Below are 27,659 nucleotides of genomic sequence, written 5' to 3'. Positions count from 1 at the left end.
GTATATATTTTTTTAAAATCACACCCTCAATAGTAGTCCACAAGTTAACCTCTAACTTACATGATTGTTAATCACATAATCATCAATTATATATTATTTCAAAGTTTTAGATACTTTTCTTGCATAAGTAAGATCACCTCTTAGAATCTAATATATATAGGGGCACCTGGGTGACTCAGTTAAACCTCTGCCTTCAGCTCAGGTCTTGGTTGCATGGTCCTGGAATCGAGCCTGCATTGGGCTCCCTGCTCAGTGGAGTCTGCTCCTGCCTCTCCCTCTGTCTCTCCCCACACGCTCGCTCTCATGCACTTTCTCTCTCAAATAAATAAATAAAATCTTAAAAAAAAATCTAATCTATATTATCCTTCACCCTGACTCTCTTTGAGCAGCTTCACCAGCCCAGGATCTTCAAAGAAATAGTTCTGAAGGTTGACTTCTGGCGTGGTGACGTGAAGAACTCCACTGACCTGCTCCCTAGTAATAGTGAAAGCTGGAGGAAAAAAAAAAAATTAAGGACTCTGGAAATGGTCCTAAAGGCTTATTGAAGAGCATTTAGGTAAGAAAACTTGCTAAGAAAGGTGAGAATCTGTGGTATTTGAACCAAAATAGCTCTTTCACCCCTCCCAGCTCCCACACTAGGGAAAGCAAAAACATTCCTCAGTAGCAGAACAATACCTTCTCTCCTCTTGCCCATAGCACCTTTCGCTGGGGCTACATCCCGGTGTGGTCAAGAGGTGGTGACTTTCTTCCTCTCAGCCCCTCCTCAAGATGGGGAATCTTCCTCAGGTGTGGCACACTGAGAATACTGGGATCCTGTCACTTTGGCCCTGGCTTGTGAAACAATGGTTCCATGCCGGGAAGGGCAAGCCAAGAGGACCCTGGGATGCTCCCCATTGACAAAGACTCTGCCCTTGACCAAGCTTTAGTCAGATTCTTTTCAGCTCTTTTCTTGAGTAAGTCTCCTCCTTGGAGTTGTTCTCATGAGCCCGTTTTTAGCCAGAATCCTGCTCAGTCAGTTCGGTGAGAGTCCTTTGACTTCATTAACACGACTTTGTTATTCTTCTGTCTTCATTAGGGTGACTTTTATTTTTCCAGGAGTCTCCTGTATAGGTAAATGGTTTGACTTTTCATACAAGATCTTACAGAAATACTCAAGTTTCCGATGGAAAGCACTAATGTGTGTTGATTCCTTGAGTCCCTCCCTTAAAATCCTCAGCATGCTATTTCCACCATTCCTGGACGGTGAGATTGTGACTGTTAGCCAATCAACTAAGACCTCCCCTCCCACATCTTCTTCAAAAAAACCTGTCTTAAATCAAACTTCCACTTAATTCTGACCTTATATCCCTTATCTGAGACCATCTGAGACACTACCAAAGCCTTTTCAAAACTTACTGGGGTAAGCAATAAACTAGCTTTATCTTCTCAACAGGTAGGTTGGTGATATTTGGAGAGCCGAGTTTTGACACTGGTTTTGCATAGAAAATTTGATTTTGTTTTGATTTTTATGTTTATTTAAGGAGTCTGATGGAGACTATAGTGACATTAACTGCAGCCCCACAAACACACTCACCCTTTGGTAGCTCTAGTGCCCCCCATATTTCCCCTGCAAGAGAACTATGCTTGGTTTCCTCATGATTTGGGGAACATTCTGATTTACCGGGATGAAGAATCCTGTATACTGAAGCATGGGTATTAAGTTCAGTTCAACTGCACACATGTTTACTGGCACATGTCAGATTCTGGGCTGAGCACAGAGATAAAGTATTTACCCTCTGCTTCTGAGCTCACAGTGTATTCAGGGAGACAGACACTTATACAAATAAGTATAACACAAGGAGCTAAATGTCAGGATGAATTAGGTTGAAGTGTTATGAAGTAGACGAGGTGTCCAGTTTGCTGTGTGCTATAGGAAACGCTTCCTGGAGGAGGGGAAACCCGAGGGATGTATCATCCAGCCAGCGGGAAGAGCTGAATGAGAGGAACATGGACAAAGATGCCATGCTGAAAGGCAGCATGATATGAATGGAAGGCGGACATTTAAGTATTGCCAATTTAAGGAGCTTTGGAAGTGTGATGGTAGGACAGGCATGAGCTGAGGCTAGGAACATGAGTGGGGTCTTGGTTTTGTTTTGTGCACAGTGGAGAGCCATGAAAGTGCTTTACACCTGTGCACCCAATATGGTAGCCACTAGCCGTGTGTGGCTTACTGAGCATTGAAATGTGGCTGGTCCAAACTGAAATGCTCTGTAAGTACAAAATAAACCCTCAATTTTGAAGACCTCCAATTTTGGTACAAAATTTGGAACAAACCCTCAATTTTGGTACAAAACAGAGTGTTAAATATCTCATTTATATCTTCATATTGGTTACATGCTGAAATAAGATGGTAGATTGGGTTAAATAAAATACGTTATTAAAATTAACTGCATCTGTTTTTTAAAATGTGACTGCTAGAAAATTGTGGATTACATATGAGACTCAAATCTGTGGCTTGTATTTCTATTGGGAAGTGTGACTTTAATTGATTGGTGAAGACGGAAGAAGGTTGAGAATATGATTTCTTTTTTTTTTTTTTTTTAAAGATTTTATTTATTTATTTATTTGACAGAGAGAAATGACAAGTAGGCAGAGAGGCAGGCAGAGAGAGGAGGAAGCAGGCTCCCTGCTGAGCAGAGAGCCCGATGCGGGACTCGATCCCAGGACCCTGAGATCATGACCTGAGCCGAAGGCAGCGGCTTAACCACTGAGCCACCCAGGCGCTGAGAATATGATTTCTGAAGTCAGACTACCGGGGTTCAAATCTTAGCTCTACCACTTAAGAGCTGTGTGATCCTGGGCAAATTTCTTAGTGTCTTGGTATATTGGTTAGCTAGCTTCCAGAACAAGATGCCTTTGATGAGGTGGTTTAACATCATTTCATTTGGGGAGGGAGACGCAGAGGGAGACAATCTTAAGCAGGTTCCATGTCTAGCCCAGAGCCCAATATGGAGATCAATATCACCACCCTGAGATCAAGACCCAAGCCGAAATCAAGAGTCTGACACTTAACTGACTGAGCCACCCACGAGCCCCAGACTAGGTGGTTTAAACAACAGAAATTTATTTTCTTATAATTGTGGAGGCTGGAAGTCCAAGATCCAAGTTGTCAGCACATTTAGTTTCTCCTGAGGACTCTCCCCTTGGGTGGCAGATGGCCTTTCTCTTGCTCTGTACTTGCATGGCCTTTGCACTGTGTCCAGGTATCTTTTTCTATTATTCCTATTATAAGGACACCAGTCCTACTGGGTTCGGGCCCCACACTTAGGACTTCATTTAACCTTAATTACTCTTTAAAGGCAGTATCTCCAAATACAGTCACATTGGAGTTTAGGGCTTCAACATATGCATTTGGGGGGACAAATTCAGTCCATGGCACTTGGTGCTTGGGTTGCCTCTCTATAAAATGAGGATGATAGAGGTGCCTGGCTGACTTAGTTGGCAGAGTGTGTGACTCCTGATCTCAGAGTCATGAACTTTTAAAAAGAAGATGATAGTAATATCTTTCTCATGTAGTTGTTGTGAAGCATTAATGAGCTACTCTATATAAAGTACTTAGGCTGGTGCCTGCAATATAATAAGTGTTATCCAAAGTTATCTATTATTGAACAGTCATCTGGCAGTCCAGGAAATGATGCAGACATATCTAGTGAATAGATATTTCCTCTTTCCCTAAGATCCTTAGGATGTAGCCCTGATACAAGGACAAAGCTAGAAAATGAGATGGGGAGAAAGATTGTTCCTTTGTCTCTGTCATAGAGCTATTTGTCTTAGCTACATGTTTGGAAGAAGGCAAAAATGTCTTGGGCACCGGGTGGCTCAGTTGGTTAAACATCTGCCTTTGGCTCAGGTCATGATCCTAGTGTTCTGGGATCCAGTCCCACGTCATGCTCCCCGCTCAGTAGGGAGCCTGCTTCTCCCAGTGCTCCCCGATGCCCCCCCCCCGCCCACCACCCGTCCCAGCTCATGCACCACACTCTCTCTCTCAAAAATAAAATAAAATAAAATAAAATCTTGGGGTGCCTGGGTGGCTCAGTGGGTTAAAACCTCTGCCTTTGGCTCAGGTCATGATCCTGGGGTCCTGGGATGGAGCCCGCATCAGGCTCTCTGCTCAGCGGGGAGCCTACTTCCCTTCCTCTCTCTCTGCCTGCCTCTCTGTCTACTTGTGATCTCTGTCTGTCAAATAAATAAAGTCTTTTAAAAAATAATAAAATCTTTAAAAAAGATGTCTTAAACTAGGGAGGTGGGTCCTAATATTATACCATCATCTTATAGAAGTGTCAGGTAAATAGTGGTTTGGCCCGAAAATGATGGAAATTAGCATAAAGCTTGAGAAACCGTCACAATTTGCCATGTTCCTACACTGACCAGGCAGTCCACAAAAGATCTGGGGAGTCCTCTGCAATTAATGATCTCAAGTGGACATAAAAGGGTCAGGTGGCCAAGGGACACCTTGTGCATCCATCTCAGACCCAAAGCCTGAAATCTAAAACGCCTCCACCCTAAAATGTTGCGTATCCTAAGGTTGCCCTATTCGTGGAACCAGATCCGCCCTCCTACTTGGGCCAGGAATGTGAACAGGAGCCTCTTCCGATGGCCATTCCCTATCCCTCTACCCATGTTCATTCTCAACACTACTTTTTCTATATAGAGCAGTTTTTCTAAACTCTTTGATAAACTAAAAAATCTCATTCTCCTACCCTCTCTTTAGAGTCATTAGGTTTATACTAGGGGCACCTGGGTGGCTCTGTCGGTTGGGTGTCTCCGACCTGGGACGAAGTTCCGTGTGGGGCTCCCTCCTGCACAGGGAGTCCACGTCTCGCTCCTGCTCTGCCCCTTCCCCTACTAGTGTGCGCATGTGTGCGCCCTCCTCTCAAATGAATGAATAAAAAAGTTAAAAGATAAAAAGATTTATACTAATGCAAACATCATGGCTAAAGACAAAGCAATGACAATTTTTTAGAACAAATATGTTCTGGTGTTTACAAACGTTGTGTTTTTAATCTTAGTAAGGTGGTATCAGTATGAGCACTGCGTGTGCGCCGGGACCAGCCTTGCATCTTATGTGGAAAGCACAACCTGCCCCGGCTTGGTTTACATCGCCAGAGGTGCAGACAGATCAGGTTGGCATTACACATTGAGGGAAATGATACAATGGTGAACAAAATTGGTTCTCTCTCTCTCTCTTTTTTTAAGATTTTATTTATTTGACAGAGATCACAAGTAGACAGAGAGGCAGGCAGAGAGAGAGGAGGAGGCAGGCTCCCTGTGAGCAGAGAGCCCGATGCGGGGCTCCATCCCAAGACCCTGAGATCATGACCTGAGCTGAAGGCAGAGGCTTTAACCCACTGAGCCACCCAGGCACCCCCAAAATAGGTTCTCTTTATGATAAACAAGGAACTACTTTATCCCTAAATTCTCCAATGTGCTATTCTAAATGTTTTCTTATGCAACTAACTCAAAGTTGCATCACTTAAGCCCTTCTTGAGGTTTTAGCTGGCAAAGAGTGAGTATCAGGAAGGAAAAATTCTGCCCCACCAACCCACTGAGTTTCACAAAGGAAATTTGGGTCTACCGCCCCCCACACAAGGAAACGTTAGCTTGAGTTTATCCTGCAGCTGGACTAGAATAAGGTTGGAATTTGTTTTTCTTGGAAACCAGTTTCAGAATTCTTGTCTTTTAGAACATCGTGAAGATGAGAAAATGAAAAGATGTTCTAATATAAACTTGAATAATCTACAAATGGATTTTTAAAAAATAAATGCTTAAAGAACAAACGCAGTTATTATTGGAGCCTTTATATCTCAGATTCAGTGTCTTCAGGGCTTCTAGTCTATATTCCAAACAAAACAAACTCAATGACAAGCTAGCCTTTTTTGAAAAGTTTGAAAATGTTAGCCTCGCCTCAAAGTAAGATAATAGTTTCTAAATTTAGCCAAGGGACTTTCTTTGGCCACCCACAAACTTCAGTATGAAACTGCAGAAATTTGTACAAATTGAGCATTGGTACTCAGATATTCATGAAAATATGCAAATAAATCCAGTTTCCTACCTACCCCCTGATTACCATGATGGACTGCAGTTGGTCCAGGGACCTCACACTTAATGCAGTCACATAGAATCTTTGTCCTTTTTATCCCCTTTCCCTCGTCTGTTCAGTTTCTCATCCCTCCCACCTCCCCAGAGATCTCGCTCTATCCACAACCTATTATCGGTATCCATCATCCATTCTCTCCTGCTGCTTCTACCTTATTGGCTGCACTGGATTCTCTCCTTTAAAATGCTCTCAAGAGATGGCTGGGTGGCTCAGTGGGTTAAGCCTCTGCCTTCAGCTCAGATCATGATCTCAAGGTCCTGGGATCGAGCCCCACATCGGGCTCTCTGCTCAGCAGGGAGCCTGCTTCCCTGCCCCCCAGGCTGCCTCCTTGTGATCTCTCTCTCTGTCCAAAAAAAAAAAAAAAAAAAAAAAATGCTCTCGAGTCTCTCCAGTCCTAAAAACGAGGAAATAAAACTCCCCAAACCCCTTTGCTTACCCTTCTGTTTCTCATCTTCCCCTTCACAGGCAACCTTGCAAGCAGAATTGCCTCTGCATCTTTATCTCTCTATATGCATCAAAGCCCCCCCCCTTTTTTTTCGCCACATCATAAGAACTTCAAATCAGGACTTGCTTGAAAATAAAAACCTCTACTCCCCTTACAACACAGAATACTTACTTAGTGTTTGCAGAGAGAACTGTAGCAGATGATACCAAACATGCCATGCAAATAACACCCTTCGGCTAACAAGTGTGCACTGGGCGCCACTTCGGTTCTCTAGCTTGTCCTCACTGCTTTCCCGTCCCATAGTCTCCCCGTGCCTAACAGCCCAGAATGTCACACTTGAGTCTCTATATTCTGTATTTAAAAACAAGTCTTTAAAATAGAATCAAAATACTTGTTTTTCCCCCCATTTTGAGATTCTGATATGTACACTTCCCACTTCCTCGTGGAGAATCCCTGATCTAGGGGTAATAAGTATTTAGGGTAATAAACAGACAACCCCAGCCTTTCTGCATCCATAGCAGTGACATCCCCAGAAAGTACAGATGACAAGAACATAAACACAGCTTTGCAATTAGGGCTTCTGAATGCCAGGTGACCTTTTCTCTCCCAGTGGGAATGTCGTTGTCATGTTTCTCTTTTAATTTGTGACTAAGAATGAATGTCGTCAGCTGCAATCTCTTGCTCTTCTGATTACCGGTCACTGTATAAATAACACTGCTATACATAATTGGCTTTCCCAAGATTGCAGACCTATTTGAAGAGAGGCAGTCCTTTATTTAAGGAATAATGGAGATAAAACCTAAAGAGGTATTGTCCTTCCTGATACCAGGCGAATTTGAAGATAACTCCTGGCTCTATCATCCATCGGCAGATTATTGGCCGTTTGTTCATTCAGCACACTCTAAAGCACTTGCTGTGTGAGGTCCTAGGGTCACAAAGTCCAATAAGGCAAGGCTCCTGTGTGCCGGTGAGAGGGAGAGAGAGAACTAAGGAGGCATTTATGAAGCACTGTAAGTGGGGCGCCTGGGTGGCTCAGCCAGTTAAGCATCTGCCTCCTGCTCAAGTCATGATTACAGGGTCCTGGGATGGAGCCACATGATGGACTTTGTGCTCAGTGGGGGTTCGAATTCTCCCTCTCTGCCCCTCCCTCTGCTTGTGCTCTCTTTCACTCTCTTTCAAATAAGTAAAAATTTTAAAATCTAAAAAAAAAAAAAAAAATTAAGCATAGTAAGAGAGAGGTTCATAAAAGGTAAGAGGGGCACAGTGGAAGAGGAAGGAGCCACAGTGACGTCCACATGATATAATACTCAGGTCTAGGTGATGCTGCATTAACAAACCCTAAGAATTCATGACTTTCCAACTATGAATAAAAGTTCACTTCTATGAGTTGGGCAGCCATCTTCTATCTTGTTATCTAAAATGCACAAACCTGCAGTCTCCCCAGCAGCAGAAGAGCAATGACTCTTATATGTCCCAGTTCTTAAATGCCTTGTCCGAGGAGTGACATGTGGAACATATTTATGATACACAGTGTTATTGCATGGGATCTACTTCTACTGAAACAGCATTTGTTGTTTATCTGAAATTCAAATCCAACTGGGCATCCTACATTCTTACTGGCTAAATCTGGCCAGAGTTAAGGAAATGTTTGCCAACATTTTGTGAATGGTTGCCTCTCCCAGCAGCACTCACGGATGGGCCCTAAGCATCAGCCTCACATTTTGAGCTAGGCAGCCCCCATACGGGCCGAGAGCCCTTGCTGGCATGTAGCTTCCATTGGGCAGGCAGAGAAGAGCTTGGGCAGTGGCCCAAAGACCATAGCTGTTGGAGGAAATGCAGGGCTGCCTCTGTGGGTGGGAGAGCTGTCCATGCCCTCAGGAGCTCTTCTACATGCCAGAGCCTCCCCCACACCTGGCCTGGAAACTCACATGGGCTTCTGGGGTCAAAGCTGCTCCCATCTGGTCAATTGCAGAGGGACAGTTCTTCTGGGCACAGAGTCTGTCCAAATATCTTAGTGGCCACCCAACCTGGAGCAGGGCACAGGGCGAGGTGTGTTCTGGGATTGTGCCCTCTGTAAAAACTCCGATCAAAAGCTCAAGGGTCCATCTCCTAAGCTCCAGCATCCGGGTTCAGCCTTCAATATGATAGAACATGGGCATGCTTCAGAGCATATGCTGGCAAGCCTCCCCCTGATATTTGCAGAGCCCAGGGCAGGAATAAACATACCTCATGTTGAGAAGCATACCTTCCTAAATACAAAATTGAAAAATATGTGAAAAGCTCTGACTTTTTTACAGCTGAAAGTTGGCAGGGTATTAAAGATGACTTTCCCAATTATGGCACATGTCTGGGTGTTCTGTTGAGAAGCCAGTGATGTTTGGGTAAGTACTAAAACAAAGACATTCATGATTTATAATATATATAGACATTCCATAAATTTTTAAAATTTATCTCGGCAAAATTATGTCGACATACTAAAGGTTTTCACATAATTTGTATTTTCTTGACAGTAATCATCCAAAGCAGAGGCTGGCAAACTTTGTCTATGAAAGACTAGATAGTAAAAATTTTAGGTTTTGTGGGCCATATGGTTTCTGTGAAAACTCTCAGCTTTGTCACTGTTACATGAAAGCAGCCACAGACAACATGTAAATGATGAGCAGCATAGCTGGGTTCCAATAAAACTTTATTTACAAAACAGAAACAGGTGGTGGACCAGATTTAATCCTGTAGGATTAAAAATCTATTTTAATTGTGTTCACAGGGTACAAAATTTGAATATATTTTACCAAAAACAGTGGATCACAATTAAGACGGAAATCTTCAATTATTTGAGTACATTTTTAAGTTGTTTTCTAAAATGTTCAAAATCCTCTGTTAAAATTAAGACTAAAATTCAAATTATGGTTAGTCAATATCAATATTTAAAGTCCAAGTCAATTTAAGTTTTAAATTTTAATTTAATTTATTTTTTAAAGATTTTTATTTATTTATTTGACAGAGAGAGACACAGCAAGAGAGGGAACACAGGCAGGGGGCGTGGGAGAGGGAGAAGCAGGCTCCCAGCTGAGCAGGAGCCCAGTGTGGGGCTCAATCCCAGGGCCTTGGGATCATGACCTGAGCTGAAGGCAGACGCGTAATGACTGAGCCACCTGGGTGCCCAGACTTTAAATTTTTAAAGATTTGATTAAATCTTATTAAAACTATTCACAATTCTAGCCTTTAATATTCACTTTAGTGCCAACATAAAGAACTGTTATGCTTTATCTGCATTAGATCTAGCACTCTCTATTTGCAAATTTAAAAATCATATGAACTGTTAATGTTGCAAAATGTTTCTCAACTGTCATGAACAGTTGTTGCAAAAACTGTGCAAATTTGTAAGTACCTTTAGAGCCACGAATCGGATAAAACATGAGGGAAAACAGAATATGGACACTCAGCACTCTGGGAAATGGTACTTCATCATGCCAGAGTCTGTTGCATTTGTACCATCCCAGAGAAGGGATTTAATAAGTTGATTACTCTGTCTTTTCTCTTTTTTATGTACTTTCCGTTTTCAATACTTCTTATAGTTTGAAGTGTCTACCTCTTGTGCCAACAGTGATACAGCGAGAAACTTCTAGGGCATTCGGAAGCTGCTGCCTCTTGTTTCAATAATGTGGGGCAAGAGAAATGAAGAAACACTTCCTGAGTCTGGATGGGGTTGATCATGGGATGGATGTTTAGACTTACAGGGTGCTTCTGCCAAGTGCGAGAGTAGGATCCTGTGTGAGAGGGCACTTTGTGACTTTGGATAAATTAATTTTAATGTTTATGCCAAATATTTCTTTTCTTCCTTATAATTTTTCTGTATTAAGACATTTTGCTTTCGCAGGAGACCATGGAAGATGGCAGAGGGCCGGTCCTAGTGCTCAATGGCCCAGGCGTCTCCCAGGGCACATGAGAGCCATTGTGGCCAAACAGGTGCCACTGGGCCAGGAGATAATGGTCGTATGCTGTGGGGGCATGAGCATTGCTGGCAGTTTCTATAGAAAGAAGTTAAAATACCTGGCCTTCTTCTGCAGGAGGATGTTCGCCAGGCCATCCTGTGGCTGCTACCACTTCTGTGTGCCAGCCATTCTTCGTGAAGGTATGAGACCAGGCTGTCCTAACTACCTCAAGGTGTTCGATGGGCCCCACTGCCTTATGACAAGAAGAACAGAGGGTGGTTTCTGCAAGGTTGTACATTAGTAGCCTCCGGGAAAGTTCTCCTGAACCCATGAGCAGGCTCTGAGGCTGGCTGGAAGGGTGGTGACAGCCACTCCTCCCCAAAGAGAAAGAAGGCCAAGATCCATTACCTGAAGGAAGAATAGCTTCTAAGGCTAGTGAAACAGTCCAAAAGGAACATTGAGAAGAAAAGAAAATACATAGAGGTCCTCAAGACTCTCAGACTCCTCATCTGAACTTAATAAACACTTTTTATTCCTCAAAATATATTAAAAAATAAAGTTCCATAATTCACCTACTTTGCTTTTATGATCAGATGTTGAAAACACTATTTTGTGCATTAATCTAATTTGGGGGGCAGTTGGCTGACTCAGTCAAAAGAACATGCAACTTTTGATCTCGGGGTTATTTGAGCCCTACATTGGGGGTAGAGAGTACTTAAAAAAATAAAGTTTTTTTTTTTTAATTAATTTCTATGAATAAGATTGTAACACGCAGGACCCTCTGAAAAAGAGAGTTCAGGATGGAGGGTCCTCCTACTATAATCAAAGAGACATTTAATCTAGCTTGAAGACATTTCCTAGGGAAGCTCTTTGAGAGAATGAAGGCATAGGGCTGGGAGCAAACAGGATTTTCCTTTTAGCTTAATTTTAATTGCTGACTTTCTCTTATGTGTGTCCATGGCAAAGCAGACACCTCCATCCCTTAGTAAATTTCCTTATGTGCAGATTTTTCGGCAAAAAGCCCCTTTTCTGTCTATCTCATGTTCCCTTTTGTGTTTCAATTTTCACCTGTTGAAATGTAACCAATTTTCACCTGTTGAAACGTAACCATTTTTTAGGGTCTTGCTTGAAGGTCTCCTTTCTTTCTTTCTTTCTTTTTTTTTTTAATTACTTATTTAACAGACAGAGATCACAAGTAGGCAGAGAGGCAGGCAGAGAGAGAGGAAGGGAAGCAGGTTCCCCACTGAGCAGAGAGCCCGATGCGGGGCTCGATTTCAGGACCCTGGGATCATGACCCGAGCTGAAGGCAGAGGCCTCAACCCACTGAGCCACCCAGGCGCCCCATCTTTCTTTCTTTTTTAAAAATGATTTTATTTATTTACTTGAGAGAGAGCAAGAGAGAGAGAGAGAGAGCGCACAAGTGGCAGGGAGGTGCAGAGGCAGAGGGAGAGGGAGAGAGACAAGCAGGCTCCTCACTGCGTGGAGAGCCCGAGGTGGGGCTCATTCCGGGAGCTGGGTATCATGACCTGAGCTGAAGGCAGATGCTCAACTGACTGAGCCGTCCAGGTGCCCCTGAAGATCTTTTTCTTCCCATCTTTCCTAATCTTGGCAGCCAGAAGCCCCCTTTCGGAGGCCCCATCAGCCTTTCTTTAAGCCAGACAGAAACACTTCTGGAAAGCTAGGTTGGCTTATAAGCCGCGGTCCTTCCTACATCTTTGCAGAGGCTACAACTGTGGTGTGTGGCGTTTGGAGGCCATGGAGTCTCCTTGCTTAGTAACTCCCCTTTCACACCACCCTAAAGAGGTCCTGGAAGCTAGCCTGAGGCTGACATCACGTTCATTATTCCTGGGGGAATGGAGAGTTGGTCTCCAGAAAGACGTTGATAAAGTATTCTGGAATCCTCGAGTCTGAAAGACCAGAGGGCACACGCCATAGACTTCATCTAACATGCAAAGTATATTGTGTGTGCATTAAATATGATACACCCAAGTTACACAGAATTTGAGTGTTTTACAACGGTTTACTCTGAGCACCTGGTTGGGGGGTATATCCACCTGATTCTACACTAAGTCAGACTATTCCCAGAGCACTGTGTTCAGTCCTGGAGGTAAATAACTCCTTGGGTAGATACAGTTTAAAAAAACAACAACAGGGGCGCTTGACTGGCTCAGTCAGCAGAGAGTGTGACTCTTGATCTCAGGGTCCTGAGTTGAAGCACCACGTGGGGCATGGATCCTACTTAAAAATAAAAATAAATAAAACAACAAAACCAGGGCGCCTGGGTGGCTCAGTTAATTGTCCATCTTTGGCTCAGTCATGATCCCTGGGTCCTGGGATTGAGCCCTTTGTGGGGTTACCTGCCCATCGGGGAGCCTGCTTCTTGCTCTCCCTGCCCCCAGCTTGTGTGCTTGCTCGCTCTCGCTCTCGCTCTCTCTCTCTCTCTTCCTCAAATAAATAAAATATTAAAATAAAAATAAAAAATAAAACAACAAAACCAAAAGGAGTTACTGAGAATGATAAGAGGTGCAAAGCCACATCCTAGAACATCATAGAGAGAGGGAGGCCAGGTCCAATGAGTTAGGATTTGAGGAAAGGCATTTTCACTAAATGAGAAGAGAGGGATTTTACAAGCTAGTTATGTTCAGAAGCTGTATCTCACCTGCTGTTTTTATGCCTTGCACCTTTTATCCTTCTGATAGAATGATATTCTGTATTTCCATCAGGAAGCACTCCTCTCCAGTTGATTCTTTGGGATTTGGAGGATGCTGACCCCACACTTGGGGACGAACCCAGGTGGCTCTTGGCTCATTATTGGCCCTATTATCCAGGACGGTGGTGTGGCTGGTTTGGCTATGGACACTTGTCTCCAGGGATAAACAGGCTCAAGGCTTTTGTGTCATTCTTGGAAAAGAGAAGCTTTCTCTGTCCACTGAGATGGAAGCTGAGAGGATATAAGAATGGCCATTGTGGGGATCGTGTTATAATTGTCAGGGGGGAACCTGAGGCAGGAGCGAGCAGAGCCAAGAGGAAGAAGCTGGATTCCTGGGGCGCCATTTGTGTTTGGCGAAGTCCCACTTTTTTGTCAGATCTGTCCAATGACTCTTTTAGGTTGTTATTGGAGCCAATAAACTCCAGTTCTGCTTTCAACATGGTGGATCATTTTAAGTCACTTGAACCCGAAGTCTCCTAGACAGTACAGAGCAGGGTTAGGAAGGAGCTGGTGGGCCAGCCTGTCTGGGCAAGCACAGTGGGTACGATGATGTGTGCCCACCTCACATGACATGCGAGCATCTGAGATTTCTGGTCTGTCAGCCCAACACTGTGGCTGTTATTGGCAAATCAAGTTTCAGAAGTAGCTTCCATAATGAGAAAGATTAATTAGATTTAAAAAGTACTTGTGAGTGCATAGGGTTGATTCCAAAACCTCCCAGGGAAAATCAAAGCGTAAGAAATCTTTTGAACTGGCTAATACATGCTTTCTTTTCCATTACCCGCTTTGGCACAGATTCAAAGTTTCTTGCTCAGATCCATTTTAAAAACGACTTTATGAGCCAGTCAGTAGAATGCAAGGTGGCATCAGAGTCCCAGAGACAGTTTGGGAGACAGTCACCCGGGGATAGATCATCCAGAACCACGGAGCCCTTGAATGAACAGGAAATTAGACATGTCGGGAGATGAGTAATCTGTAGCATTTCCATATTGCCTTGCTCCAAGGATGCGCAGCTGAGTCGATATTAACACCCACTGACAACCTCAGACCGACAGTGAGTGACCCCACTCCTTTCCTTCACGTAGAACTCTTATGAAGTACCAGGAGGTTGCAGGACAGCTGGTTGGAATGCCACTTGCCATGCCCTTCAGCTACTTAAAGTCTAGTGGGAAAGACAAGTCAGTGGTAAAAGGAACTTATAGCGGGACTTTAGAAGTAGAAATGCAAACTTAATATTTGTGTATTTTGCTGAGTGTAAATTAGACCTCAGTTTTTTGAAGTAGGGGGAAGAAAGGAATCATTTGAAAATACTGAAAATCCCGGCAGGGAATTATCAGAGCATCAACACAGAGATGATCTCTGGAAGATATAAAGCAAATGTGATCAGATTAATAAAAACAGGAAGGAGCCAATGCACCTGCAACCCCCTGAACACAGAGAGGATCTCCCAAAAAAGTGAACTTTCTAATTAGAACTCCAGAAAAACTCCAAATACAGAGACAGCAGGGACAGGGAGGACCGGTATGATGGTGAGGTAACCGCAACTGCAAACATCTGCACCTGTTTTTAGCTTTAGAAGTGGCTAGTTTTGAATATTCTCCTCAGGTGAAAATTTGAAGTAAAGCTTATTGAGTGATGATCCAAGAGGCTCCCAGAGAAGGCACTGGAGCCAGAGGAAGTTTCCCCCTCGCAGCCCCCCAAGACCATCAAGAGCTAAGACCACTGTAACCAAACCTCACTCCGGAGAAAGGAGAGTCCCAGATGCCTGCCTGGCTCAGTTGGGAGAGCCTGTGACTCTTGCTCTTGGATTGTGAGTTCAAGCCCCATGTTGGGCATGGAGCCCACTTTAAAAAATAGCTCTTTCGGGGCGCCTGGGTGGCTCAGTGGGTTAAGCTGCCTTCGGCTCGGGTCATGATCCCAGGGTCCTGGGATCGAGTCCCGCATCAGGCTCTCTGCTCAGCGGGGAGCCTGCTTCCCTCTCTCTCTCTGCCTGCCTCTCCAGCTACTTGTGATTTCTCTCTGTCAAATAAATACATAAAATCTTAAAAAAAAAAAAATAGCTCTTTCTTCCTTTTTTTTTTTTTTCTTCAAGATTTATTTATTTATTTTAGAGAGCAAGAGAGCCCTATCCAGGGCAGGTGGTGCAGGGGGATGGAGGCAGAGGGAGAGAATCTCAAGCCGACTCCTGGCTGAGTGTGGAGCCCAACAAGGGGCTCCATCCAATGACCCTAAGATCATGACCTGAGTGGAAATCAAGAATCGGCACTCAACGGACTGAGCCACCCAGGGCCCCCCACCAAAATAAAACTTAAGAAGAAAGAAAGAAAGATAGAAAGAAGGAAAGCAAGCTAGCAGAGATTCTCACCTGGGCATCAGAAATCTATCCAGATTTCTAAACAGACAAGACTTTCATGGGAAAAATAACAGTCAAAAATCATGAACAGGGGCACCGCGGTGGCTCAGTTGGTTAAGCCTCTGACTCTTGGTTTTGGCTCAGGTCGTGATCTCACGCAGTGCCGAATCTGCTTGAGATTCTCTCCCTCTCCTTTTGTCCTGCTCCTGACCCCCCACACGGACCTGCTCCCCCTCTCTCAAATACATAAATAAAATCCTTAAAAAAACAACAACAAAAAAAAACCCATGAAACAACTGAGGAATCCAGCAGAAGAGTTATCAAACTGCAAGTAAATGAACAACCTCCTGATGAAAAAGAGTTAATTAGGAAAGAAAAGAGTTTTAAAATACAATAGTTGGTATCCTTGGGGGGAATTAAAGAAGTTATCACATCTAAAGAGATAAAAACCATTCTATAAGGGCGCCTGGGTGGCTCAGTGGTTAAGCCGCTGCCTTCGGCTCAGGTCATGATCTCAGGGTCCTGGGATCCAGTCCCGCATCGGGCTCTCTGCTCAGCAGGGAGCCTGCTTCCTCCTCTCTCTCTCTCTCTGCCTGCCTCTCTGCCTACTTGTGATTTCTCTCTGTTAAATAAATAAATAAAATCTTTAAAAAAAAAAAAACCATTCTATAAAAAGAAACAGAGTTCTTAGAAATCAGAAGTATGTTGGCTGAAACAAAAAATGTTTCTACAGGGTGCCTGGGTGGCTCAGTGGGTTAAGCCTCTGCCTTCGGCTCAGGTCATGATCTCAGGGTCCTGGGATCCAGTCCCGCATCGGGCTCTCTGCTCGGCAGGGAGCCTGCTTCCTCCTCTCTCTCTCTCTGCCTGCCTCTTTGCCTACTTGTGATCTCTGTCTGTCAAATAAACAAATAAAATCTTAAAAAAAAAAATGTTTCTACAGGGATGCATCGCTGGGTTAGTCGGTGGAGTGTTTGACTCTTGATTTCAGTGTTTGTGAGTTCAAGTCCCACACTGGGTGAGAAGCCTACTTTAAAAACTTCAGAGATGGACTGAGGTGCAGAATAGGTATGGATGAAGGTCAAATTAGTGAACAGGGTGAATTCGGGTAGTCTCAGGTGGAACTGGTAAATTAGGGTAGTTTCTGGTGGAACTGGTGAATGAGGGTGGTCTCCCACAGTCAGTGGATAAAGCTGAAGAAGAGGAAGGGAAGATAAATGCTGCGTCACGGAGGCGGGAGGCACACTTTTAGAAATTGCCTATGATAAATCCCAGAGGGATATGTATTAAAAAAAAACCTAAGAGAATGAAATAATCAAAGAACCAAAAGAGGGGAAAAAAAAGTCTCTGCTGAAGAAAGGCTCAAATCTACAAATTGAAAGGGTCCAATGAGTGCTGGGCAAGAAGAACGGGAAACTACATCCTCATGAAATGTCTGAATTCCAAGGGGGAAGAGAAAATCCCCAAAGCTTGCTGTGGGGATCAGGGAGACAAACCACGTGGAAGGAGCTGATAACCAAATTAGCCTGGGGTTCTCCTGCAACGCTATCGGGAGAAGGTTAAATTTTGAGGGAAAATTCCAGACCCCATTAAACTATCTTTTAATTATTTTGAATTTAGAATTCTGTACCCAGTTAATCTGTAATTAAATTATGAAAGCACCATCAGGACATACTTAGACACGCAAAGATTCAGAATGTTTACCACCCAGGAAAACTTTCTGAAAGAGATGTTCAACCATCTATCAGAAGAAGTTTAAGCAGGGGGTGGGAGGGGGAAAGAGGAAGACCTAGGCCCCCAAACTAAAAACAAAACCAAAAACAGCCCTAGCCGTAAGCAAAGAAACCAGCAGAATTTGTAGCTAAGTCCATTGCAAAATAATCGAATTAAGCGTTTCTGAAGGTTGCACAATTTGCCAGGGTCAGTGATCCGGGGCTCACTGTCAGCTGGTCCTTATCACACACCGTCCGTTGTGGGCTTCCTCAGCAATTGTGGCTGTCACTGCTGGGTGTGCCCCACTTCTCCTTAGGGCTCTGGGTGGCTGCCCAGGGTCCTAGGGCTGATCCTGGGTCCGGAAATGGGTCGTCAGCAGGCTTCCTTTCAGACCCACAGCTGAGACTTCCTCAAGTGGGGCAGGTGACTGTGTGTGTGTGTGTGTGTGTGTGTGTGTGTGTGTGTGTGTGTGTGTGTGTTTGCCAGACTGGGTGACAGAGCTCCCGTGTCACTTGGTGCTGCCCCACCTCTTGAGGTCCGGGGGAGGATGGGCGCACATTGTGCCGGCTGGACCCACAACGTCCATCTGTCAGGTATCTGGAGTTTGTTCCTGAATCCACGCCTGCTCCTCCAGCTGGTGGGATCACGGGGTGTCTGAGTCCCATCAGAGAGCGCGTGCCAGGGGGAGGTGGGGAGGAAGGGGATCGCCAGGCTGGGGGGGTCTTCCTTGCTCTACTGGGTCATGCTTCCAACCCTTGTTTGTTTTGCTTGTCTGAGGACAACGGGTTCGAGCACAGCCCTGTCATTCCACAAACTAGCTTCAGGACGGGTATATGGTTTCTGTGCTTGTTCGGTGGGAAGCAGAGATGTGTTAGAGAAGCAGAACAATCCTACTATTTCTCACAAGGCGACAAGGGGTTCTGAGCGTCACCGAGCATCCGAGAATGAGGAGTCTACCTTTGCTTGACTTACTGGCCGTCATCAGCAAGGGACTTTTCCAGAGACAGGTCCCTGTTAGCAGTCGGGACAAATCTGCTTGAGATGACGTCTCTGTTCGGGGAGGGTCAATGTGGCTCCTTCCAGGGGGCCCTGGGGTGTTCTCTGATGTCATGTCAGCTGGAGAGGGGTGGATGTGTGTAAACATACAGTGAGGTGTTAGAAAGGGACCCGCTTTTATCTGTTGGAGACACAAGTTTTCAATCAGCATCACTGGAAATGTTAAACGAAATTCAACCAAGTAAATCTGAAGATTTCATTGGCTTTATTAAACGATTCATGAATTGGGCAGCATTCCATCTAGCTGAGAACTCTGAGGAGTTGTGCAAGATGGAAGGATTTTATGGGAAGGAGGATGGGGCACGAAAGTTATTAGTGGCCAAACAGGATTGTTCCAGGCAAGGTCGAGTTCCCTGAGGGGGAAGAGCCAGGGGTCTTATCCTGCAGATTATCTCATCTTCCTTTGGGCATAGAGAAGGCTCAGGTGACTGACTCTGGCTCTTCTGGGAAAATTCCTGACTGACCGGTTAAGACACATTTCTGGGAGAGGTTGAACCTGCCATTAGATTAGGTATTAAGCCCTCATTTGGGAATTTGGCGTAAGAGGCACCATTTTGGGTGTGTGGATTTCTTTTTAACTAAGTCTTCAGACATTAGAATCATTTCTTCTAATGCAAACTTCAAGGAATAATTTTAACAGCAGAGTATATCAAACTCATTACAATGAGACAGTCAAACCATTCCTGAAATACCACAAATAAGCCATTAACATTTGCAAACCAGCTAGTGGTATTCCCGTCAGACCCTGGGGAAAAACAGTACTGCATTTCTGGTCAGGAGCGTCATGATCAAGGAAGGGTTTTTTTTGTTTGTTTGTTTGTTTTTTTCCGGAAGAGTTCCGGAATATTAGGTATGCAGCCTTCGCAATTGCCCCCTTCTCCTTCTGGCCTTGCACCCGGATGGGTACCCACTGGGCAAATTCCAAACTTGACACTGGAAGAAGACACAGCGAAGGGCAGCCTGAGGAAAAACCCCAGAGAGAGCGATGGGTCTTCGCCTTCTACTCGCCTGTGTCTTCCTCCTTCCCACACTCCTGGCGGCCCTAGAGTCCACTCAGGGCTCTCTTGGAATCTCAGGGATTGGGGGAATGGGGCTTTCCAAGGGACCTTTCTTATAATTCTGATCCCATATAGAGTCACCAGGATCCAAAATTGGAAAGTCCTATGTGTTAATGCTTGTCTGGTAAAATAAAACTAAAAATTGGCACCTCAAAATTTTGTCATTGACTTTTTTTTTTTTTTTTGTCATTGACTTTTTAAAGAAATTATTTTAACCATTTTTAAATGTAGTGTAGTGTTCAGTGGCATTAAGTCCACTCACACGATTGGACAACCATCACCACCCTCTGTCTACAGAACTTTTTTCACCTTGTAAACCCAAAACTCTCTACCCCTGAAACACTAACATCTCCTTCCCCTTTACCCCCAACCCTTTTACTTATGGCTTCTATGAATCTGGCTGCTCTAAGTACATCATATGAATGAAATCATACAATATTTATTCTTTTAAAAGTGGCCTATTGGGATGCCTGGATGGCTCAGTCAGTCAAGCGTCTGCCTTTGGCTCGGGTCATGATCCCGGGGTCCTGGGATCAGGCTCCCTGCTCAGCAGGAAGGCTGCTTCTCCTCTGCCTGCTGCTCCCCCTGCTTGTGCTCCCATGTGTACGTGCTCTCTCTCTCTCTGACAAAGAAATAAATTAAACAAAACAAAACAAAACAGGGGCTCCTGGGTGGCTCAGTCCTTAAGCATCTGCCTTCAGCTCAGTTCATAATCCCAGGGTCCTGGGATCAAGTCCTGCATTGGGCTCCCTGCTCAGCGGGAAGCCTGCTTCTTCCTCTTCCATTCCCCCTGACTGTGTTCCCTCTCTTGCTGTGTCTCTGTCAAATAAATAAATAAAATCTTAGAGAAAAAACAAAAACAAAAAACTATCCTATATCATTTAGCATAATGCCATCAAGGTTCATCCACATTGAGGCATAAGTCAGAATTGTCTTCCTTTTAAAGGCTGAACAATATTCCATTGTATGAATATACCACATTTTGTTTCTCCATTTATGCAATCATGGTTATTTGGATTGTCTCAACCCTTTGGCTATTGTGAATAATAATGGCAAGAGTATACAAGTTGTCAAGTATACAAGTTGTCAAGTGTACAAGTTGTCCTTGAATGTTTCAACTGGACAGCAAGATACATTAAGATACACTTCAATATTTCTTAATTCTGATGAAAGAGGCAAGAACAAATCAATCCTAGATCTATCAGAAACTTCTTTCCTGTGCTTACAAAGGGTGGAATACTTCTGCTGTGGGTCTCTTTGAGAAGCTTTCTTCATCTTGTACACCTGTTTGAGGTCCCTTAAGAGCTCTTCAGATATCCGTCAGTAATTTCAATATTTTAGTTGTGATTTAAACATTTTGTCTAACTATACGAAGGCCCTCTCATGAGTAAATTACTATAAAAAGCTTTTTAAAATATTTATTTTGAGAGAGAGAGAGTACGCACACATGTGAGCAAGCAGTGGGGGGGCGGGGCAGAGGGAGAGAGAGAATCTCAAGCAGCCTCCATGCCCAGTGTGGAGTTCAACTCAGGGCTTCATCTCAGGATCCTGAGATCATGACATGAGCTGAAATCAACAGTCAGATGCTAAACGGACTAAGCCATCCAGGCATCCCTACAAAAAATGTTTTAAAAAGTGAAGTTTAAAATTATTTTTTTCAGGGACACCTGGCTAGTTCAGTAAGTGGAGCGTGTGACTCTTGATTTCAGGGTTGGGAGTTCGAGCCCCACACTGGGTATCGAGAGTACCTAAAAATAAAATTTTTAGAAAATAAAAAATAAAATGGCTCTTTAAGAATTTTATTTTATTATTTATTTATTTATTTTTAGAGAGAGCACAAGCCAGGGTTGCGGCAGAGGGAGAGAGAGAGAGAGAGAGAATCTTAAGCAAGCTCCATGCCCAGCAGGGAGTCCCACACAGGGCTCAATCTCATGACCCAGAGATCACGACCTGAGCCAAAATCAAGCATTGGTTGCTTAGCTGACTGAGCCACCCAAGGCATCCTCCAAAACAATATTTTTTAAAGTGTAGAAATTGACAGGCTGCTTTGGAGAGCCAGGAAACTGGTATTTGGGTAGCCTGAAGCCTGAAGAAGAAGCTGATGGTAATGAACAAGATGTCCACAGATGAGCAAAATAAAATGCTTTGACTAGGTAGGAAGTGTGCTTTGCATTTTTTCCAACAATTCTTCCATAATCGTTCTGAATTAAATTTAAAAGCATTATAATATCTGCACATTATATTAATATGTACAAATAATAACTCCAAACATGCATATAATTTAAAAAGTTTTTAATTGCATGGGTTTTTTTTCTTCTTCACTCCACTTCCTGTCTCTTTTGGTGCATGTTTTTGCGGCGGATGTGTGCGAATGCAACCTAATACATTCCTCAAAGCTATCTGGTTCATTGATGTCATCTTTTCTTGTTTGAAAGCACTGTTGCATATTTAATTTTGTCTCTGTGTGTGTGTATCTTTGGCTACTTTACTGAAAGAGAACTTTCAGGGGTACAATGCCATCTTGAAACCAAAAGTTGAAAGTTTTTGGTGAAATCTAGATATGGACACAAAAAGAGCTCTCTCCTTAAATTCTCCTTAAGAAGATGGTGTATTGGCCATGCTCTCTTAAAAGAAAAACATTTTTCTTAAGCTAAAGATTTTGTCAGCAATAAACCCACTGTTGCAAATTGAATACTGGTTAAATATTCTGTTTTAATTCTGGTGACAAATACCGACCAGGAGATAATTTTTCATTCTGTGATTCCATGAACTCACTATTGGGTAAGAAGTAATTCTTTTTACCATAAATAAATAAGTAAATAAAAATTAAAATTAAAATTAAAGAAAGCAACAGAATGAGTCAATTAAAAGAACTCATGAGAGTCACACAATCAATGTAGAATATGGATTGGGCTAGTACAAAATTGTCAAAATATTAAAAAGGTGATTCATGCAAATATAAAAAGAAAACCTAAAATTTTATTCAACTAATTAATTCATGAGGGCCTCAGCAAGATGTTGACTTCAAAGGAGTACTAGTAAGGTATCAAGGTTCCAAGGAAAATTTAAAGAATATACAATACATACACATATATTTATCTGTTAGGTGTGATAAGATGAATTTGCTAAATGTGAAACTGGCTGACATCATATAAGACAAAATCTTATTATTAGATGTATCATATTTTTACCTGGCAGGAATCACTTCCATTTCTACTGGAAAAATTAATTTGCATTTTTATGGACAAGAATCTTTTGCACTTCAATTTTCTGCAAGTGATCTTTTTTTTTTTTTTTAAGATCTTATTTATTTATTTGACAGAGAGAGATCACAAATAGGCAGAGAGGCAGGCAGAGAGAGAGAGGGGGAAGCAGGCTCAGGACGAGCAGAGAGCCAATACGGGGCTGGATCTCAGGGCCCTGGGATCATGACCTGAGCCGAAGGCAGAGGCTTAACACACTGAGCCACCTAGGCGCCCCTGCAAGTGATCTTCTATCTCTATCTACAGAGTTGTAAAAGAGCCTCATTAATAAAAAGTCCATCAAAGGTACACAACCGTATAGAATTAGATAATCCCCAGAAGGGTTACAACACCCACCACCCTGCTGAAAATACCCAGTAAACTTGGCCATTTCAAAGTTTGGGGCTATTTTTCCCGATATCACCAATTAAAAAACTATGTGTACACACACACACACCACACACACACACACACACACACACAGATATATTTAAATTTACTGATTTACTCTGCAGGAGACATGCCAGAGAAGGAGAAGGCCAGCTTAACAGTATCCTAAAGGAATCTATTTTTGTGGAAACAATGACATGGTTTCAAAGTTCACAAAGAGTTGAGCTTAACAAAAACTTTGTCTAAATTAGAGAGGATAGCCCCCACTCCCCAAAGGGGCTCTTATCTTTGCTGAACAAAAAATAATTAGCAAGAAAGCCTGCTGCAAAAGAGCTGAGGCAGTTTATTTTTAACTACTTCTTTTTAAGGTTGCACAACAAGTTTGGCCCTTATATGGGTGTGTTCATGGGTGGTTAGGTTTAGGGCAGGCTTATGGTAGAAAGAGAAAGCAAGTGAGGATATGGGTGAAGTAGTAGGGGCCCTGCTCTTGGACAGACCTGCCAAGCTCTAAGCCTTTGAACTGGAACTTATTCCCACCCCACCGCAGCCTCTCCCTACCCCAATGTGCAAATAGTCTCTTTGGGTCTCTACCTCAGTGACTTTCACCACCATCATCCACCCAGCCGCCCACACCAGAAATTTCGGTGACATCTGTAATTTCTCTTTCCTTCTCCTCCACATTCTACTGATCATAAAATCCAGTGGATTCCACCCAATACCACTCTGGTTTGACACTTTTCATTGCCAATGCTCTGCTCCTGGACGTGTCCTCTCTCGCCTGGATTCCTCCAGCAGCCCCAGGCTGGTCTTCCCGCCTCCCTAGCTCCAGTCTAGATAGCACAGAGGAGACACAGGAGCCTTCCTTGATGAGGTTACTCTCTGCTTAAAACCCTATTACAGCTCCTGAGCAACCTCCTTTCCTTGGTTTATGAGGTCGTCCTTATCTCTGAAGCTTAATGCCTCTCTCCAACTATCTGTTCCCATTCCAAGGAGATCTCATTTCTAGACTAAGCTCTCGGGTTCCTATCTCTCTGTATAAGCCCTTCTCACCGCTTAGATTCCCCTCCCACGTCTTTTTCATCCTCTGGGTCTTAGCTTCCTTCCTCTAGAAGCCTTCCCGACGCCCCAGGCACAAGGTCCTCCGAGCAGCAGGAACGCTTGTCTGCTCCTCCCCCACCACAGCTCTGTCGCCCGATGCAATCCTGCAACCTGGTCGCCTGCAGCCCTTGGGTGGACTGGACCGTTGGATTCTTGCCCTCACCGTGTCCTTGGAACACCAGCCACTTCACCCACTTCTCTTTCCCCCCCTCAAAGATCCCCGCTCCTTCTGCCCCTCGCCCCTCTTTCTCTGCCACCGGGGTGCCTCCCTGAGACCCAAGAAGCCTCGGATCTCCCGTTCGTCTCTTTTGCTTGAAGCACGTTTCGTCCTGGCACGGTCCGGGACTCTAGGGTCAGCTCTGTCATTATGTGCTGGGTGTCTGTCCCTACTTGCAGAACGTCCGCGCCGAGGATGCCGGACCCTGTCGCTCGGCCCGCCGTGTCCCCCGGCGGAGCAGGTGCGCGAGCGAGTGAGGGGCGCGGAGCGAACGAGCGTCTTGCGGGCGCGCGGGCCACGCGGGGAGGAAGGGCCCGCGCTCCGCCACCTCCTCGGGACCCCGCGGCGCCGGAAGCGCCCGGGGCGGCCCCCTCCCCGCGGGGCCTGCCGCCTTATCTCGGCGCCTCCGGGCCGCGGGAGGAGTCGCGGGCGCGCCGGGAGGGACGCGGCGGCGGCATGGGCCGGGGGCCCCAGCGCGCGGGCCGCCCGCCTCGCCGCCTGCTGCCGCTCCTGCTGCTGCTCGGCTTGGCCCGCGGCGCGAACCCAGCGCTGGGCGCCGACGGTGAGTGCGGGCGGGGGGTGGGCGCGGCGCGGGGGCACCGCCGAGCCCTCGACGTCGCCGGGCGCGCCCGGGACGCTTCCCCGCCCCCCACTCCCGGGGCAAGGCCGGCGCGGAGCCCGGGCGTGGAGCGCAGGTGGGGCCCGCTCGGGCCGTTGGGGCTCGCGAAGGCGGGGCGCACAGAGGCAGGAGGGGCTCCCCGCCCTCGCCCCGGGCATTTGGGGGCACGGGGTGGGGGAACCTGTCGCAGGCGGCCTCGCCCTTGGCGCCCGGGACCTGTGGGGCGAGGCGGGGGTGGGCGCTAGCCGGAGCCCCGGGGGAGAGCCGCGCCCGGCGTGGAAGGGCGTGGAAGGGCGCGGAAGGGCGCGGAAGGGCGCGGAAGGGCGTTCCAGCTGCGCTGTCACGCTTCCGGCTCTGCTGTGGCTTTTGCACGACAAATTCTTGACCTGAAGCAATTTTCTTCCTACCTTTTAATTTTTTTCACCCAAGTGAAGAACCAGATGCTAATGTGGTGAGAAAGAAGTGCAAGGAAGATTACAGGAAAAAGGCATTCCTTAATCAAGTCATTCGTTCAACAGACGGTCCTTGAATAGTTACCTTGTGCAGGATGTGAGGTCGCCCCGCTGGCCCTCATTGAGCTCCTGTTCTGGAAGCCACAGACGAGCAGATCACCCAGTTCCAAGCAAACTGGAACGCACTGTCACATGTGGTAGGAGTTACATAGATTCAAACGTGTAGGGGAGGTGGCATTTACCCACTTAACCCAAGTAATCCTAATAGACGGCAGAATGCCTAAGTGCTCTGAGAAGGTGTAGGTGGTCAGAGCAAGGCAAGATTCATTCTAGCTTGGTGAACCTGGAGGCATTAGAGATGAGGTGATTCTTGAACTGGGCCAACAGGTTTGATAATATTTGGGTATGGGAAGATGAGGAAAAGGCATCCCAGCTCATAGCAGAGGGCGGCACAGTCAGCCCTCCATAAATATATGCAGAATGAATGAATTCCACGTGGAAGGGGCAGCGTGATGTACATGGAGGTAGAAAAACATGGGGCCTGTGGCCTGTGGTATGTAGGAGCTGGGTGGGAAATGGAGGTGGAAAAGCAGATTGGATTAACCAGAGGCAGAGTGCCTTGGTTGGCAAACCGAGTTATTTAGAGTCAGCGTTCCTGGGGGGTGGGAAGCCGTTGGAACTCATTGCAGGCTTTTGTACAGTGATATAAAAAGTAGGTATAAGGAAACCCTCCAGCTTTCTTAGTAAAATCATTCATCCTGAAGGGGAAGAGAACTTCCATGTAGGGAGGTGGCGGGGGCGATTTTGTGGTTCAGACTCCTGTTTCCTCAAATTCTTTTCATCTTTGGACTTTTACTACCACTGGTGTTCCTTTTGATGACTCAACTCTTTTGGGTAGCCATTTTTGAACATCAGATATTCTGGTAGGCTTTTTAACTTCTTTTCCTGACTTGGTCTCCCACAGCACTGTGCCTAAAAACCTGTAGAGGCTTGGGACCTATTTCAAATCTGCGTTAGAGCCCTCTAGCCTAGGCAATGGTCAGACATGATCCCATAGAATTACTGGGCTAAGATGGTGGAACAAAGTAACTACCTAAAGGCTACTACTTAAAGACTATTGGGTCAAATTGGGGAAGTGGAATTGCCTGGTAGAGACTCTCCCCTTTGTAGGCATTCTTTCTTCATTTACAACCTTGAAGAAGCTGGTTTTCTTTCTTTCTTTTTTTTTAAAATTTTATTTATTTATCGGAGAGAGAAAGGGGGAGAGAGCGAGCACAGGCAGACAGAATGGCAGGCAGAGGCAGAGGGAGAATCAGGCTCCCCGCCGAGCAAGGAGCCCCATGTGGGACTCGATTCCAGGACGCTGGGATCATGACGTGAGCCGAAGGCAGCTGCTTAACCAACTGAGCCACCCAGGCGTCCCAAGAATCTGATTTTCTTAAGGGTGGGTTTCCTTCCAGTGGACAATGTAGGGAATGCCTGGAGGCTTAGAACCATTGTAAGAGCTGGCCTACAAATTCTGAGGACTGACCCACACGTTCTGAGGACTGGTCCCATGGTAAAGAGAGCAGGGGAAGGGCATCAGATGTAGATAATAAGGTAGAAAGCGAACCGAAGGACCTAACAATGGACCTTAAGGTGACGGTGAACAGACGAGAAAGGGGACACAAAGGCTTGAGGTCTGGGTGACTTGGATATATGGTTCTGTAGGAGGAGGAAAAAGATTTGGGAAGAAAGATAAGTCATTTTGGATACCCTGAATTTGAGGTAATGTTCGGGCTTCTGGAGAAGTGAACTCATTAGGGAGTTAGGACTGTGGACAAGGGGTGTGTGCCAATGATGGAGACTTGTGGTCACTTGAAGCCTTGAGGTTGATAAGAGGAAGGAGACCCAGGGCAGATTTGGGGGAAAGACCCATTTTCAATGATAGGTGCCCATACAGATGGGAGGAGGGCTGGGCCAGTCTAGCATCCAAGGAAACCAGAGGAAGGGGAGCTGTGGGAATGGAGGCTGAGAAAAAGAGTTTTGGATCTGGTGGCTCTGCTCAGCTTGGGCCAGGGCTCTCAGAGCAGTGAGGGCGAGAGCCAGATGCAGAGGGCTGTAGTGAGTGCAGAGGTGTTGGCTGGCTCTTAAAGATACTCTTTAAAGAAGTTAGAAGCAAAGGGAAGATCCCTATTCAGCTGGGCCAGCTAGGTCAGTGCAAGATTTTGTTTCTCCCTGGGCTGATGGTTTTGGGAAAGC

At 45.2% G+C, this 27,659-nt stretch overlaps 2 protein-coding genes across 9 annotated transcripts in view; both read left to right on the top strand.

The window, feature by feature from the left end:
* PTBP3 (polypyrimidine tract binding protein 3) overlaps nucleotides 1-15,280 on the top strand; it is a 141,416-nt gene extending 126,136 nt beyond the window's left edge. The window contains exons 15-16 of the transcript XR_014302314.1: nucleotides 390-556; nucleotides 10,649-15,280. The gene's annotated coding sequence lies outside the window, so the exon portion shown is untranslated. The remainder of the gene's footprint in view (nucleotides 1-389; nucleotides 557-10,648) is intronic.
* Nucleotides 15,281-17,562: 2,282 nt separating this feature from the next.
* Nucleotides 17,563-27,659, top strand: part of SUSD1 (sushi domain containing 1) — a 136,635-nt gene continuing 126,538 nt past the window's right edge. For 2 of the 8 annotated variants that reach the window (XM_082696897.1, XM_082696892.1), the window contains exon 1: nucleotides 25,401-25,615. Coding sequence is in view for 4 of the 8 variants with exons in the window: in XM_082696895.1 (XP_082553021.1) it covers nucleotides 24,804-24,909 (106 nt within the window). In the remaining 4 variants the exon portion in view is untranslated. Of the gene's footprint in view, nucleotides 17,710-23,745; nucleotides 24,589-24,608; nucleotides 24,910-25,400; nucleotides 25,616-27,659 lie in introns of those variants that run through there. The other 6 variants (XM_082696898.1, XM_082696893.1, XM_082696896.1 and 3 more) reach the window with 6 other exon arrangements.

Source organism: Mustela nivalis (genome assembly GCF_964662115.1).
Source record: "Mustela nivalis genome assembly, chromosome: 13".
NCBI lineage: Eukaryota > Metazoa > Chordata > Mammalia > Carnivora > Mustelidae > Mustela > Mustela nivalis.
This window is presented reverse-complemented; position numbering and strand designations above follow the sequence as displayed.